Here is a 17,344-nt window from a genome sequence, read left to right on the forward strand (position 1 = left end):
TGAGGAAATCCTCTAGTGGCTTCCTAAGAAAGGGCAAATGGGAGCTAAATTTTTAGAATCCCTGAGTATCTGAAGATGTCATTGTTTTATATTCACACTTGATTGAGTATAGAACGCCACATTAAAAATAATCCCTCCCATCCCCCATAATTTGAAAATCTGACTTCATTGTATTCTGGCATCTGGTGCTGCTCTTGAGAAGTCTGATGCCATTCTTATAACCAGTACTTCGTTTTAGCATCCTTTTTTTGGTCTCTAGAAGCTTTTAAAATCTACTCTTTAACTTGGGTAGTCTGGAAATGCATGCTGATCGGTCGTGTTGCCCTGTCTTTTATTAATTGTGCAGGGCAACTTACAGATCCTTTCAGTCACAGGCTCATTTCTTTGAGTCCTGGGGAATTTCCTTCAATTATTTGTTTGATAATTTCCTCCTATCCATATTCTCTGGTTCTTTCATTCAGGAATTCCTGAGTATTTAGACATTTTATTTCTTGTATTAAATCTGTATCTTCTTTCCTCCTATTTTCCATCTGTTTTTCTTCTGCCTTTTAGATTTCTTCAATTCTGTCTTTCAGACCTTTCAGTTAATTTTATATTTGCCATAGTTTTAATTTCCAAGATTTTTTTGGTTTGTTTTCTAATTGTTCCTTTATTTCATAGCTTTCTTCTTTTAAGGAAACAAGATCTCATCTTTCTTAAGATACTAAGTTTCCCTTAGGCCCCTTCTGGGTTTTGCTATTCTCACATTGAAGGCTTCCTCGACTGTCTAATGGTTCTTGTTTGTCCGTTAATATTTGAAGGCAAGTTACTATACGGTTTACTGGAATTAAGAGGGGGCATATTGACTGGTGAGTTTCACTGTGAGGTGACCGGGTGAGCCAGCCTTTTCACTGGCAGACTCCCCAAATGGCAGAATCTAGAGGTCTTTTTTCACGGTTTTCCTACATAAGGATTCTATCTCTTGCCCTAGAGAAATATGGGGCTGGGAATAGGAAGAGGGACAGATGGAGTAGAAATAATGCCTGGCTGTTGGCATTCTGAAAGTTCAGTAAGGGACTGAGGGTCTCACAGTTTGGAATGTAGGCTTTCCCTTAATCTTTTAGGTCCCTCTCTTACCCCAGCTCTCTGCTCTTTCTGGTGTCCCAGGCTGAGGTTCATTCCTATTCAATTTCCACAGAGAATTAACTGTAGGCAATAGTTACCTGGTGGTGTGGGAAACGGGAGGAGACCTAGGAGTCCAATATCTCAGTAATCCTTCAGCTAATTTCACCCTCATTTCCACTCCCACACTTGGCCTTACCTGATTCCCTAGACTCCCAGTATCCAATGAGTCCAAATGCTAAATCTCTGGGGAAGTTCTGTGGTACTAAGTACCTTGTTTCTTGTATTCCTTCTTCAGGTTCTTAGGTTATAATTATATCAACTCTAAGTCACATCACTTATCCATCAACTTTCTAACTTCCTATAGATCCACTGATATCCCTCATCTACTCCTTCCCCTCAGTTGCCCTGGAATTCCTTACGTGTTGGTAAGGACCATTCTTTGAGTTTGTTGTTCTTTTAAATGTCAGAGGGGCTTTGCAGCAAGGGGTAAAATACTTTTATTTGTACCTTGTTTAATGTCTAATTTATTAATCTATGAATTTATTAATGAAATTTCTTTTAAAATTAAATAGCATTTCTCTAGATATTCACATACTGCTTATATAACTGATCAATCTGAGTGTATGAAATTAAAATAAATTTCCCTGAACATTTAAATATTATAGATTCAAAGACTTCTAATTAATTAAAATTGCATTTAATTAAAATTGCAAATTCAATATATCAGATTCTCTTGAATGTCTTAAACGTGTTGAGACAGAAAACCCCACAGTTATGATATAGTAATAATATTTACACATAAATGATATGAGTGTTACTATTTCAGCTTCTTATATTTATTATTTCTATTTCTCCTGAGGTTGCCTGTTTGAGAGTTTTTTATATCCTTCTGGACATTCAGTATATTAGTTAGACTCAAGAAGACACCATCTTAGACCAGCTGAGGTTGCAGGATGTTGGTAACCGACTGTTAGATTCTTGGTGGGGATGTGTAACCTGGCAGCACAGGCCAATGTGATTCTGAGCCTTGAATCTTAGGGTGAGTCCCTTCTTTTTTTGTTTGTTTTTTGGCTGTGCCACGTGGCTTGTAGGATCTTAGTTCCCCAACCAGGGATGGAACCCTGGCCCTCAGCAGTGAAAGCGAGGTGTCCTAACCACTGGACCACCAGGGAATTCTGTTTGTTTTTTTTTAATTGAAGTATAGTTGATTTACAATGCTGTGTTAATTACTGCTGTACAGCAAAGTGGTTCAGTTATATATATATATATATATATATATATACACACACACACACACATACACATTCTTTTTTTTAATGTTCTTTTACATTATGGTTTAATCATAAGATATTGAATATAGTTCTGTGTGCTATACAATAGGACCTTGTTGTTTATCCTTTTTGTATCAAAACTTGTTACATCATGAGGTTCTTACATCCTTTGTGTTTCAGAGATTTTAATGCTTAGAAACTTGGTATCTTTCCTGGAAATGAAGTACTCTTCAAGTTTTGTGTGGTTGTCAGTACCTAACTTGTGTTGTGATATTTTGACCCGATTTGTCAGTATAAATAGAAAATGTCTCACGAATGTATCAACATTCATGAGGTTCTTGAGTTCAGCTCCAATGTTTCATTCTTTGGGAGGTTAACTTCAAATTTTAAATTCTGGGGAATTTGGAAAATTTATTATCTTAAAACCCATTTTTGGATGTTCTTTCATTTGATTATTCATGACCAGTGCTAGTTGGTTACTGGACTCCCCTTCTACTGATTATGATATGAGACTACCAATACTGCTCGTTCTTCCTACCCTTGGTTCAGTTCCTACTTTCTTTCTTTGGTTCTCTCACTATTATTTTACTCCTTCCTGTCTTTACTTGTATAGAAACACAAATATAATCTATACTTTATAAGCAGGTACATACTTATATATTCTGGCTTCGTAACATCAGTAGGGCATTAAACATACAATATTCACTAGTTTATATTGGAAGTATCTTTTTCTAGTCTTCACATTCACTTCCTTCTTTTGAATATCATCATGAACTCTTGGCTTTGTTCTAATTCACTATCATTATCTGTTATTACTGACACTCAAAATGTCCTAACTTGGCCAGTGGAAACCCTTTGGGTTAGTTTAAAAACAAAAAAAAAAACTGCCCTGGATATTTTTGAAAGTATTCTTGCTGTCAGGCAGCGACAGGGCGTTCCAGATTCATCCTGATTTTTTTTTCTGTCCCAAGGCATGGACTCCACTGCTATTCAAAGAATCCTATTCCCGTTTGGTGGAAACCAGTATTAGAGACAAAAATCAGGTGCTACGGATGTGCCCAGGAATTGGTGATGGGCACCAATGCTATCAATGATATCGTTAGGCCATTTTTTGGTGACAAAGATAGAGACCTTTTTTCTTTGGCTGCATGTTGTGGCTTGCAGGATCTTAGTTCCCCGACCAGGAATTGAACCAGGCCCCTGCAGTGAAAGCGCTGAGTCCTAACCACTGGACCACCAGGGAATTCCTCAAAGATAGAGATCTTTGAAGGCTACTAAATTCACAATGATTATCTTCAATTTGGTAGTTAACTATACTCCATTTTTCTTAAAATTTTTGGTTTCATCAACCACTTACTCCAATATAGACAGTCCCTTATATTTAACCCAGTTCGAGAATCATCAGTTCAGAGATGCTCTTGTTTGCAAGGACCAGGGAGATACCTCTAGTCATGTGCCCCAAGACGTGTTTTAGGTTTGAGATTCTCTAACACTTAAGCCTACCTGGAACTGCCCAGATTGCAGTAGAAAAAATCTATTTTCTCAACTCTTTTCCTGAAATAGCAGGATCTGACTTCATAGTGGCATTCCTTTTTCCTTGATTACTCCTTTATCCATTTTTAAAGCAGATCCGGCTGTCTTTATAAAAGTTCACCTCCATGGTCAGGGCTAAATATTGGGTGTGTTTGTGTCCCCTCCATGCCCCTTTTCTCTCTCAGGCTCATAGATTTGTAACACACTCCTGCAAAATTTTTGCCTTGAAAAGCCTGTGCTGTTCAAATAAATCCTGCTCGCTTTCACAGCAAGGCAATTGGGGCCTGGACATTATATTGTTATTTTGTGTGGTTTCCCAAGGGATTTCCATGAGTGCAGGTATCCTGAGATCTACCATTCCTGCTTCCTCACCTAGTCACTAGCATCTTTAGTCTTGACCAAATGGTATTTGAAGGAACCATCTTGATCCTTGATACTCTTGGTATAAATACCTTATACCAAGGTATTTCTAGGTACAGGATTTTAGTCTTGACCAAATGGTACCTGAAGGAACCATCTTGATCCTTGATACTCTTGCTCCTCTCTGTCATCTCTCCAAAACTGCCATCACCTTGTGCAGTTATTCTAGTCAAAGGGAAAAGGGAATTGCCCCATTTATCTGTATTGATTTCTCTGGCTGCAGCTTTCGGGTTTTTTAAAATTGCCTAGATCCTGGCTTAGGGGTTCATTCCAGGCTTGTTCTTTGGTTTAAGCTCTTCAATTAAACCCTGGTTCAAATCTGGGGTCTACCACTTAATAGCTCTGAGACTTTGTGTAAATTACTTAACCATTCAGAGCCTCAGTTTACTAACTGTAGCATAGGCTTGATAAGTAATTCCTAATCCAAGTTTGTTCTAAGGGTTAAAATAATCCAAGGACTGGGCTTCCCTGGTGGCGCAGTGGTTGAGAGTCCGCCTGCCGATGCAGGGGACACGGGTTCGTGCCCCGGTCCAGGAAGATCCCACATGCCGCGGAGCGGCTGGGCCCGTGAGCCATGGCCGCTGAGCCTGCGCGTCCGGAGCCTGTGCTCCGCAACGGGAGAAGCCACAACAGTGAGAGGCCCGCGTACCGCAAAAAAAAAAAAAAAAATAATAATAATCCAAGGACTTAGCCCAGGGCCTAGCACGTAACACCTAGTAAATTTTCCTCTCCTGTTGATCTCTTTAGGCTCTAGTCATTCTCTCTGATCAAACAGCAACCAGGAAAAAAAAAAAGCACCTAGAAATCTTTCAAGTCCCAGTGTTTCTCATTTCTTACACCTATTCTTCTACTCATTTCGTTTGGCCTTTAAAATACAAACTATATAAAACCATTCCCCATGGTTTCTCTTTTCCTCCAACCCTTGATACTACTAGCTAGGTTGCCTTTTGCCACTTGAATAACCGTAAGTACAGTCTAGACAAGTTTTGTTTAAAATGCCTTTTATTCGTTCAGTCAGTCCCCTCTAATCTCTTGTCATTTTTTCTAACCCAACCAAGTTAACAAAGCGAAGGCATTTCTAGGTACAGGATTTCAAGTGATTTTGACTTTTGATCTGTGATGGACTTTATTTTTCCTTCTATTCCTGTCCAAACTATTCATACTAGATAAGGAAAGTAGAAACATTTGCCTCAGTGCCTACCTTATACCAGACCTCTTAGCAGCAACCCCAGGGCCAAACTGAGCAACAGACTGGAGTTCCTTACCACCGAGCAGATCGATTCTATAGCTCCAAGATAAGACTACATTCTTGACACAGGTTAAAGTAAAAAAACTTTATGTTCTTGTTGCATAAGATCTTGTGCTTTAAATTAGAAAGCAACGTTCTATCTTGCAAATCAGTATCTGTCCCCAACACACACACACACACACACACACACACAGATGCACACACAGCTGTTTTAAAAGCCATACTTCTATACTGTTTTATCTAATAAAGACCAAGTGCATTGAGAGTGAAACCCATTTCAAGTTCTTATAAAGGTGATCACACTGGGCTGTGCATTATAAAGTTGTGGATGCCCTTCCCTGCTATTCATTATGCTTGAATGGCACACCTCTCCTTTCCACTGAAGTACCCAGTCTGCAGCAAAGATAAACAGAGAAACATAAGGAAACTATAGGGAGAATAACATTTTAACACTTGGGTCAAACCTTACCTTACCCTCCCTCTTCAATTGGCTTTCTTTCATTCCTCATATCCTCTAGATCACAGAAAGGCTAACACAATTAACTTTAAACAATTTTTATTACACAAAGGTTGTCACATGATTGGATATTGCTCTACTCTGTACACAATTATTCTTACTCTCCACAGAAAGGCTGCTTCTTAACTTCTCATCTGTTGATGGCAATCACTAAAATCCTGATTTTAACAGAATAGTAGTAAAAATGCCTCAGTGATTTAAGTTGAAAGCAGTACATTGGTGCATGGCTCTTATACTCATTTACCAGGAATGTACAAATGTCTTTATTCAAAAATACAAAATAAATTATCTGTAGGCATGGACAGTGACAGCAGTAAACCATTCTATGTTGTCAACTGAAACCAGTAACTGATGGTTATAGTGATTTTCTTAAACATCAGCCAGCCTTTTCTTCAGTCATCTCCTGTAACTGACCTCTCAAAGTTATTGGTGAGGAACGCTGCCTCGAGCTTCCTCTCACAGCTCATTAATGATGGTAAAGCCCTATTCTAGGAATTAGAACATGCCACCTCCCATCCCACCTCCCATCCCACCCATTCCGCCCATTCCAGGATCCTTCTCTTCTTTAGGAATTTCTGTGACTACAACTTCTGCTGTAGTTAACAGAGAGGCCACTCCAGCAGCATCCAGTAATGCAGTTCTTACAACCTAGGAAAAAAGTTTTGATAAAATATTACTTTTCCTTAGTAAAAAATTAACAAGACTTGGGACTTCCCTGGTGGTCCAGTGGTTAAGAATCTGCCTTGCAATGCAGGGGACGCAGGTTCGATCCCTGGTCGGGGAACTAAGATCCCACGTGCCACAGGGCAACTAAGCCCATGCGCCGCAACTACTGAGCCTGCATGCTCTGGAGCCCATGTGCCACAAGAGAGAAGCCTGTGCTCAACAAAGAGCCTGCGCACTGCACCGCAAGATCCCGTGTGCCAAAACTAAGACCCGACGCAACCAAATAAATTAATTAAAAAGAAATAAATTAACAAGACTTAATGAAGAGTTCTTGAAAGTATTTTTAGACACTGGTGAACTATTTACCTTAGTTGGATCAATGATTCCTTTTTCCACCATATTCACAAAATCTCCAAGCATAGCATCATAACCAATTTCTGAAGAACTTTGCAAAATTTTCTCAACTATCAACGATCCTTCGACACCTGCATTCTTAGCAATGGTCATTGCAGGAATTTTGAGTGCTTTTTTAATAATTTCTATACCTATAAAGAAAATAAATTTTTAGCAAATTTAGTTCTTTCCTTTGTAATTATTATAGCACAATTCTACTTGTGAGAGTACAGATTCCCCCTGAAAGATCTCTGACATCAGTGCTATTCTACTTTTGTTATTCTGGAAATTGCTTTATGACTTCTTATTCCATCTAGTGGCAGCAACAATATAATTCTAACAACAGAAAGACTAAAATCAGGCTACAAGTAAACTCATTACTAAGGTAACTTTTTACCAATTTTTTGATCTTCATTAGCTGGAGTTATTGAATCCAAGGCTGGAAGGCACCGAAGCAGGGCACAGCCCCCTCCCAAAACAATGCCTTCTTCAACAGCAGCTCGTGTAGCATTAAGGGCATCTGTAACTCTGTCTTTCTTTTCATTCACTTCAACATCACTTGTCCCACCAACCTAAAGATTAAAAAAGAATTCCAGTTAGCATGTCTTCTCCCATTCAAGAAGCTGACTGCCAAAAGAGTCATTAAAAAGCACCTAGTTTACTTAAAAAGCAATTTTAAAAAGGTTGCCTATTTGTTACAAGTAACTACGTGATTAAACAGCTAATAGTGTCTCACAAGTCAGATTCTAGACTAATTATTAACAAAACATCTGTTCCCACACAACTCACCCACTACAAGTTCACTTCTGGCTTTAAGGAAGGAATGTTTCAGTAAAGAAATTTTATATAATAAATATCTCCACAAGGAAGTTGATTCCCTAAGTATTTTGGTTACATACCACAGAAACAGTCATCTTGGGCTTAGAACCCAAGAAGCTTATTTATAACAAGGCATCTTACCTTTAGCACAGCAACACCATCTGAGAGTTTTGCCAGACGTTCATTCAATTTTTCCTTTTCATATTCACTAGTTGTAATATCTAACTGCTCGATGATTTCTTGAATACGCTTTTCAATTTGAGCCTTGTCACCTTTTCCTTTCAAGAGCATGGCATCGTCTTTGGTCACAATGACCTCTCCAACTTTTCCTAAGTCATGAGGCTGAACATCTTCAAGATTTAGAGTTAGTCCTTCTTCTCCAAATACCTACAAAAACATTTTAAAGAACGAACAGATTACAGGTTTTTTCATTACACCAAGTTCATTGGTAATATATCCTACAGGTATTTTGATAAAAGAAACATCTTGCAATACTGTGTTTCTTTGAAATGTGAGATTTCGAGACCAAAGCTAGACTAAACAGTCTGAATATAGTCTTTCCTGACATTTCCAACTTCTCACTTAATTCTCAATTATTAACTTTGAGAAAACTGTGAACTCAGAAAACTCACCTAAGGCCATACTTTTGGTGCAACCAAAACTAGACCCTAGGCCTAACTCTTAGATCCCATCCATGTCTTTTCTACTACATTCTTGAAAACAGGTTAGTCAGTAAGCCCATTCTTGGGCCAGACTCTTGGCGAGTTAAAAAGGGACCTTATCACTATTTAACCCAATCTCTACCTCCCAAACATCTAATAAAAACACAGATTAAGTAAACATTTCAGATGGTAGTATCTGACTATGAAAATGTGAATTCTGCCTATAAATTTCAGACCAGGATGTATAAATAACATTCAGTAAACCAACATCACATTTATTTTACTTACTGCACCACCAGTAGCAATAGCCATGTCTTTAAGCTGGTTCTTTCTATTGTCACCAAAACCTGGAGCTTTGACTGCTACAACCTGAAGACCAACTTTCAGCCTGTTAAGAAGTTATTAATAAGATTTAAATTTTACAAAAATGTCTGTCTACTTCAAGTTCTGACAACTAAGGTTACTTAGGAAACTACACTTTAAAAAGATTTTTATTTTTTGCTCCCTAGCAACTTTTGGTCAAGTTGAGACAGGAAAGGGCAATTTTCCATTTATCCATATTTGCCAGTATCTGCTTACCTTCTTAATAAACTGTTAACCTTACATGCTGACCTTTCCAGTTGAAAACATGTAAATAGTGATAACTATTTTATAGTTTGTGAAAATCAGAATTACTATATATTAAATTTGGAGATCATCTAATCAGCATTTACCCTTAACCCATGGGTTCCATTTAGTATTAGATTAAGTTGCTATTAAAGTCAAGATTGAGCAGTTTCTTCTTTTTTATTGAAGTATAGTTGATTTACAATACTATATATTTCACAGTGACTCACAATTTTTAAAGTTACATACTCCATTTATAGTTATATAATACTGGCTATATTCCGAGCAAGCAGTATTTTTAATTCAGTTCGTTTATAAATGTAAATATTGCTGAGAATATCATTAAGCTTACCTACATTTTAATCAGGTAATGAATACTCAGAATATACATTTTAAAAATGCTCATTTGAGACCAGACTGAAATGGAAGGAATGTACAAACTAAGAACTGGTCAATTTTATTAAGGAGCCAAATAAAAATCAGAGGGTTACTTAACCTCTGATGATATGCAAAGTAAACTGGAGATACAACTTTACAGCTACCAGTAAAATGGCTCAATGAAAACTCTTCAGGCCTACTGTTTTTCTATTTCAGCTTCAAATCCCACAATCTCTAGGGCTTTTTCATAATCCCAAAAGCATATCCAGTCTACAAACATTCCAGAATAAGTGAACTCACTTAGGTCAAAGTACTCAATTCTCTAATATATACCTGCTATTTCATTTGTGCATTTCCATTACAATGAAAATTGGAGACTCATTTCTAATGTACCTCAGTTCTAAGATTAGGAATAATATGTATTTTCACAATGCCCTAAAATTCTGTTTATAGCGTTAACACTATCTATCTTAAAGTAAAAAGTAATACATTAAACTATAGATTAAAAAAATTAAAAGAATAGACCTCAACTTACTTTAGGTTGAGTACCAATTTCTCTATTTCAGACTACTCATTAACAAAATTTTCCTTTTAACAGATTATTCAGAATGGTAGTTGTTTACCTCTTCCCATGAAAAATTGTAATTGTGAAAATATTTTTTTCCAGAAGTCTTTTTGTAAAAAAAAAGAATAAAACTCAAGTCATTGATCTTCAAAACAACTGTAAACACTTAGGCTATCTTATGAGAAAGTTGCCCAAAACATTAAGGACTCTGGGACCCCATTCAAAAAAGACAGAATCATAACTGGACTAAGGGTTCATGATTCACGCTAATATTATACAAACACAAGTAGTTCAATGTGAAGGTACATAACGGAGATTTCAAACATCAATACAAGTAACTGCCTTCCACACAGAAACGTAAACCAAATACCACTGCCTATTACCTATTCAAAACGAGTGTACTTAGAGCTTCTCCATCCACGTCTTCAGCAATTATGACCAAGGGCTTACGGTGAGCATTGGCAATTTCAAGAGCAGGAACAATGGACTGGACACTAGAAATTTTCTTTTCACTTAACAGAACATAGGCATCTTGGAATTCACATTTCTGACCTGCAAAAGCAAAGAACATTTCTAACCAACTTTAGAACATTATCCTGAAAATGACTGCAATTTAGAAAAACCTCTAAACCAAAGCTCCAGTACACTTTAAAAGTGATTGATGAGTTCATGTTTTTCATTTCATTTCTCATATACATGAACTTTCTTTTATTTATTTATTCACTGTTATTCATCACTGATTGGGTGCCAGTGCCAGGCACTGTTCTAGACTCTTGAGGTAGATCAGTGGGAAAAAAAGTGAAAATAAAACTCTGCCCTTTAGAAGTTTTCATTCAAGTAGGAGAAAAGAGTAATAAATAAATATATAACTATTATAAATAATACATAAGTGAATTTGCCATTACTGCCCCAGTCCCCTGGTGAGCTCTCAGTCTGCTTCTAAAGGTGTTGGATCACAACCTTTTCCATTGTGTCTGATGATGCTTTCTTCCAATTTGCATTTTTCTCCTCATCCCTGTTCAGATGCAATGGATGTGTGGTGGTCTAGTTTAGGGGCACCAGCTCCTTTCTGCTTAATGGTAAGTTGTTCCAAGTAGATAACTTATTCCAGAATCATCTTGTCGTAATTATTCTACATCAAACTTCTATTTCTCTGCTCACCCTCAAAACCTGTCTAACTTCTTGCTCACGCCAGTCCACACTGGTGCAGCCGTGCAGCATTTTCCAGTGTGTTCCATATTACTCTAAGTCCAAGAGAAAGACCATGAGAAAAGTGTTCTGTAATCAAGTAAGTTTAAGAAAATCCACATTCTACATCACCTATTTGGAAACTCACATTATATATGATCATTTTTAAGCCTCTAGAAGTCTCACAGTAAGAAATTGTTAACTCTGTTCACTCAGCATGTCCAACACTTACTTTACCATAAAATAGAAACTTGCTCACATTCTATAGAACTAGTGTTTCAGAGCTCGACTTTGGGAAAATGCTGAGTGGTCGACAGCATCATAAGCAAGAAATCCATAGAAATGTGAGGAACATATGAATTTACTTTTTTTTTTTTATATTCACTCATAATCTTTTATTTTTTATGTGTTTAATAGTTTTCTTCTTCTTTTTTTAACATCTTTATTGGGGTATAATTGCTTTACAATGGTGTGTTAGTTTCTGCTTTATAACAAAGTGAATCAGTCATACATAAACATATGTTCCCATATGTCTTCCCTGTTGCGTCTCCCTCCCTCCCACCCTCCCTATCCCACCCCTCCAGGCTGTCACAAAGCACCGAGTCAATATCCCTGTGCCATGCGGCTGCTTCCCACTAGCTATCTACCTTACTACGTTTGTTAGTGTGTATATGCCCATGACTCTCTCTCGCCCTGTCACAGCTCACCCTTCCCCCTCCCCATAACCTCAAGTCCGTTCTCTAGGAGGTCTGCGTCTTTATTCCTGCTTTACCCCTAAGTTCTTCATGACATTTTTTTCCTTAAATTCCATATATATGTGTTAGCATATGGTATTTGTCTTTTTCTTTCTGACTTAACTTCACTCTGTTTGACAGACTCTAGGTCTATCCACCTCATTACAAATAGCTCAATTTCATTTCTTTTCATGGCTGAGTAATATTCCATTGTATATATGTGCCACATCTTCTTTATCCATTCATCTGATGACGGGCACTTAGGTTGTTTCCATCTCCGGGCTATTGTAAATAGAGCTGCAATGAACATTTTGGTACATGACTCTTTTTGAATTTTGGTTTTCTCAGGGTATATGCCCAGTAGTGGGATTGCTGGGTCATGAATTTACTTTTGAGGTCTGACACTGACTAATGCCCTCAGGTTGTCACATAGCAAACTATGTTAAAAAAAAAAAAACTTAGTTATTGATTTGCTCTTACCTTTTGATGTATTAATAAAGTATGGAGAGATATACCCTCTATCAAACTTCATGCCTTCAATAATTTCTAATTCATCATTCAGTGTTTTTCCATCCTATGAAAAGTCAAAGAATTCGTTATGTGAATTTCATTAAAGAAACAAAAACTGTATAGACCAATTAACAGTCCCCACTTCTCATAAGGAATCCAGATAGGAATATGCAAATGTCCCAGGGCATCCAACTCCACTTCTGCAAGAATACATGTATGCATTTGAACTAATTTTTACAGCTAGAAGGCAGTATCATCTAAGTTAGGACTGATTTACTCCCAAAGGCAAAGGTTAATATTTCACACAGAATACAGAAGGCACTCTATTCTATACAGGTGCCAATGTTACACATGAAAGAATTATACAGAATATACTTTTGGAAACACATATAGATCAAATTTTTATATTTATAAAACTCAGATTATCAGACACCTCATTCCTATGTGTCATTAAAAACACACTTGCCTTTACTGTGATAACGCCCTTTCTTCCAACCTTTTTCATCGCATCAGAAATGATGCTGCCGATTTCTTTGTCTCCATTTGCAGAAATCGTAGCAACCTGAAACAATCAAATTACTCTTCCAAATTGAAAGGTAAGGCTACTGTCCGCAATCAACTCCCCTCCCTTTTCTCAGTAACTTCCAAATTGATAGATCCTTGGTGGGAAGCTAGAGGGAGGGTGATGGTGGCAGTGAGAAAGAGGGAGGGGATTTTATGGCATAATAATTGTAATGAAGTATTGATCCTGTTTTCAATTTTTTAAAAAATCCAGTATTTGGCCACATTATTTTTGAAAGATATGAAATAAACACACAATTATTCTTTTAAACAAAAACAGAAAAGAGGAAATTCCTGGTGGTCCTGTGGTTAGGACTTGGAGCTTTCACTGCAGGGACCCGGGTTCAATCCTTGGTCCGGGAACTAACGTCCCACAAGCCACGTGGTGTGGCCAAAAAAACAAAAAAAGAAAGAAAAAGAGAAAAGAAGGAAGCTGACCCTGTTACTTTCTTCCCCTTGGCAAACGTGGCAATATTAGAACATGACAAAATTATGCACCTTTGATAAATGGCCAAAGAACATTTTCTACACATACAAATGAGTTTTTACTCAGTCATGTAGAACTAAAACGAGAACTCATTAAGAGCCAAATTATGGGGACTTCCCTGGTGGTCCACTGGTTAAGACTCTGCACTTCCACTAAATGGGACACGGCTTCCATCCCTGGTCGGGGAAATTTCCAAATGCATTAGCAGTAAGAAAAATGCTTCCAATGTTGGTGACTGGGTAATGTTGCTATTCTGATACTGTCGTGTAATTATGGGATAAAATCACGTTACTAAAAAAAAATTCTAACTTTATCATAAAATGTTATAAAAAATCCATACCTGGGCGATCTCTTCCGGGGTTGTCACAGGTTTAGACTGCTTCTTAAGTTCAGCAATTACAGCATCAACAGCTAACATCACACCTGGTTCAAGAATAAATATTATTCTTGAATTATATGCTTATTCTCTCGTGGCTCCACATCAAGTAAAAATTCTGATTCATGTTAAGTGTATCAAATGCCTTAACGCTTATGCACTGCTTCTGTACCAGTTACTTTTCCTAATCACATGGGAGTTGGATGGCATGCACTGAAACAGAAACTTTAAAAACTGTTTTAAAAAACCCCATCTGACATCCTGGGTGACTTGGTTCCTCGTTTAGCGCTACTTTCCAAATAACTAAAGTAAAACATCAAAACTGTATCATCTCTCTCTGCTCTAATCCCCATTAAACTTATTACTTTCAAGGTGAATGGTACATGCTGTAACTTCCAATAAACTTGGTTTGTGGGAGAAGCGGACCAGGGGACAAAGACACAGGGATGGATGACTGTGGACAACAGGCAACGTCTTAGTCAGATTTTCCTCTTTGCCACCCAGCACAGTGCCCACCACATAGGAATTCGATCACTACTCAGTGATTTTTTTTTTTAAGATTTTAAAAGATTTTTTTTTTAGGAGAGAGGAGAAACAAGAAAGAGTCAACTTTCTAATACAATTTAACAGACAGTTCAAAACACTGTGGTGACAATGAAGAGATATTCCTACCTCTCCTGATTTCCACGGGATTAGCACCTTTGCTAATCTTTTCGAAGCCTTCCTTAGCAATGGAGCGTGCCAGTACAGTCGCAGTAGTGGTGCCATCCCCAGCCTCTTCGTTTGTGTTATTGGCAACATCTTGAACAAGTTTCGCGCCAATATTTTTATATTTATCTTTTAAGTCAATGGACTTTGCAACAGTCACACCATCTTTTGTCACTTTGGGACTTCCCCAACTCTGTTCAATAATCACCGTCCTTCCCTATTGCAGAGAAAACAGAGTCACACACTGTAAGTACTATTTAGCCTACAATACAGCAGTTTTCACAATAGGCAATTACTTCAAAGCCTTAATGCAACATCTGACAATTTTTATCAGATCTACAGCATGAATCTAAAGGGCAAGTTCATCAATGTTCTTAGTTCAGACAAAATGACCTTTGTTGCTAAGTGCATAACCTTGGATGATAACAATTTTAGAGACTTAAAAGATGTCTTCTTATACAATGATACAAGATGAACCAATACCACCTTGGTAGATTATAATGAAATTCCAGAGCAAACTTCACAAAATTCATACTTAAGTTTTGTCCAGTACCTGCTGTAATAATACTATGAAAACTTACTTTTAAACTTGTTTTAAAATTTAGTTTCTAAAATACTAACAATTACAATACACACTTTCAGAGTTGTTCAACATTAAATCTTAAACATGGTGCAAACAGTATTGGCAGCTTTTGAATTTGAACCAAAGCTTCTTGTGAGGCATTCATATGCTATATTTTATATAGTTTGTATCACTCTGATATTTGTACTGGCTTCAACCTGAAATGAAGCATCACTTCACCATGCACAACCCTCAAAAAGGTCTCCTCAAATTACTTATTACCCCTCACTCATCAATCTCTTGCTAAGTGAGACTTAAAATTTTAAATGTGCTTTGGAACCAAGGGACAGTAGAAAAACATTAGGTTAAACTAGCACCTACCAGCACATACTTAAGGTATTGTGGACGTTGTATTTTTCCCTCTATGCCTGGTACTAACTACTGGGAAAGGATCCAAAATTTAACTCAAACAGGCAAACGAGATTAATTCCACCTCGAGTTTACCAATCCGTCTTGAGCTAGGAGTTACCACTGGATTACACCACACATTGTACAAAATAAAATTCCTTCTGCTTTGGCAGAAGCAGTTTACAAATACCAAAGCACTGTTCAAAAGCTTGCCGTGACTCTCGCCATCAACAAAATATTACTCCTTTAACAATACTCTAAATTACAACAAAGTAAGAATACTGATACCTTTGGCCCCATAGTAACGGCTACAGCATCAGCTAAAAGGTCTACACCTTGAAGCATTAAGGCTCGGGCATCTGCGCCAAATTTTACATCTTTGGCATAAGCCCGAGTGAGATGAGGAGCCAGTGCCCTGGACACTGGCCTAATCTGGCGAAGGACTGCGGGCAATCGAAGCATTTCTGGGGGAGAAACAAGCAGATCATCAGTACAATACTAGCGCTACCCGTGGTGTGTTACAACACAAACATAACACCCGCGCATCAGAACAAGAAATGTTAGAAGCGAGCTGGGCTGACCTCTGCCAGCCACTACAGCTGGGCCTCGAAACTCGCCACCGTCCCAAAACACCAGCTGCTAGCGCAAGCCTTAAGTGGCCGCCCCACGCCTGACCTATAGCACTAGCAAAAAGCACACCCTTCTTCCCCACGGCCACCTACCCATGACGCTAAAAACGAGTTAATCTTTCAGCGCTAAAATGGCCTTGGGGGCAAATCAGCTCCAAATGTCCCCTGAAAAACCAAGCCTACAGGAAAGGGACAATTTACAAACCCAAGTGACCAGGAGAATGAAAATATTCCTAACGGTGCAAAAATCCGCTTACTAAAATGTCTTCATGTATCCACTCGGGGCTACTGCATCAGTGCAGCAGGCAAGGCCGCGAAGCTGGGGGCGGCGGCTCTGCCCACTCCGGGCGGCCCCACGCGTCTTTCCATCAGGATGCCCCAGCAAGGTCAAGGGTAGATGCGCCGTACCCGATCTGTTCGCAGGGCCAAAAGCCGTTTCCACGCGCTGCGACCACCCCGCCCCCACCCCGCGGCACCCTACACCCGACCAAAGTGGCTTCCATCGGAGGGACCATGTGAATACACTTTCCCGACTCCACACCCCACCCCGGGCAAGCCCTCCCAGCTGCACCCTGCCCGGGCGAGCGATCCACGCCGCACGTGATGGGCCCCTGCATGCACCCACGGGGCCTGGCTCAGCGAGCCCAGGCCTGCGGCGCCTTGGGGAAGCTCTGGCTCTCGCCGGCCAGCCCGCTCAGAGCAGCGGGGGAAGGCCAGCTCCGGGGTCCGAGGCGCATGGATGAGACGGCGCGTGCGGCCGCGTACCTGGGGCAGCGGCACGGCTAGTGGGCGACGAGACAGGCCGTCGGTGGCGAGTGAGGGACAGAGCGCAGGTCGCACACAGCAATGAGCCCGTCTCCCCTCCCTCCGCCGCTCCCCCCGCCCCTCCGCAGCGCGCGCGCGCGCAGGCAGCTCCCACCCCCGTCCAGTCCGCCCGGGCCCTGCAATCTGCACGCGCCGCGCGCCAGGCCCGCCCCTCCCCACCGCGCCGGGCCAGG

At 39.3% G+C, this 17,344-nt stretch overlaps 1 protein-coding gene across 1 annotated transcript; it reads right to left on the reverse strand.

The window, feature by feature from the left end:
* Positions 1-6,119: 6,119 nt before the first annotated feature.
* Positions 6,120-17,212, reverse strand: HSPD1 (heat shock protein family D (Hsp60) member 1). Its single transcript, XM_082841655.1, has 12 exons — positions 17,112-17,212; positions 16,006-16,181; positions 14,712-14,964; positions 14,004-14,086; positions 13,082-13,177; positions 12,586-12,679; positions 10,567-10,735; positions 8,923-9,022; positions 8,114-8,359; positions 7,551-7,725; positions 7,127-7,305; positions 6,120-6,742 (listed from the first exon to the last, which is right to left on the reverse strand). Exons 2-12 carry the CDS (start codon positions 16,177-16,179, stop codon positions 6,590-6,592), a joined length of 1,722 nt encoding a protein of 573 aa, XP_082697781.1. The 5' UTR covers positions 16,180-16,181; positions 17,112-17,212; the 3' UTR covers positions 6,120-6,589.
* Positions 17,213-17,344: the final 132 nt, after the last annotated feature.

Source organism: Leucopleurus acutus (assembly GCF_964270905.1).
Source record: "Leucopleurus acutus genome assembly, chromosome: 6".
NCBI classification, from domain to species: Eukaryota; Metazoa; Chordata; class Mammalia; order Artiodactyla; family Delphinidae; genus Leucopleurus; species Leucopleurus acutus.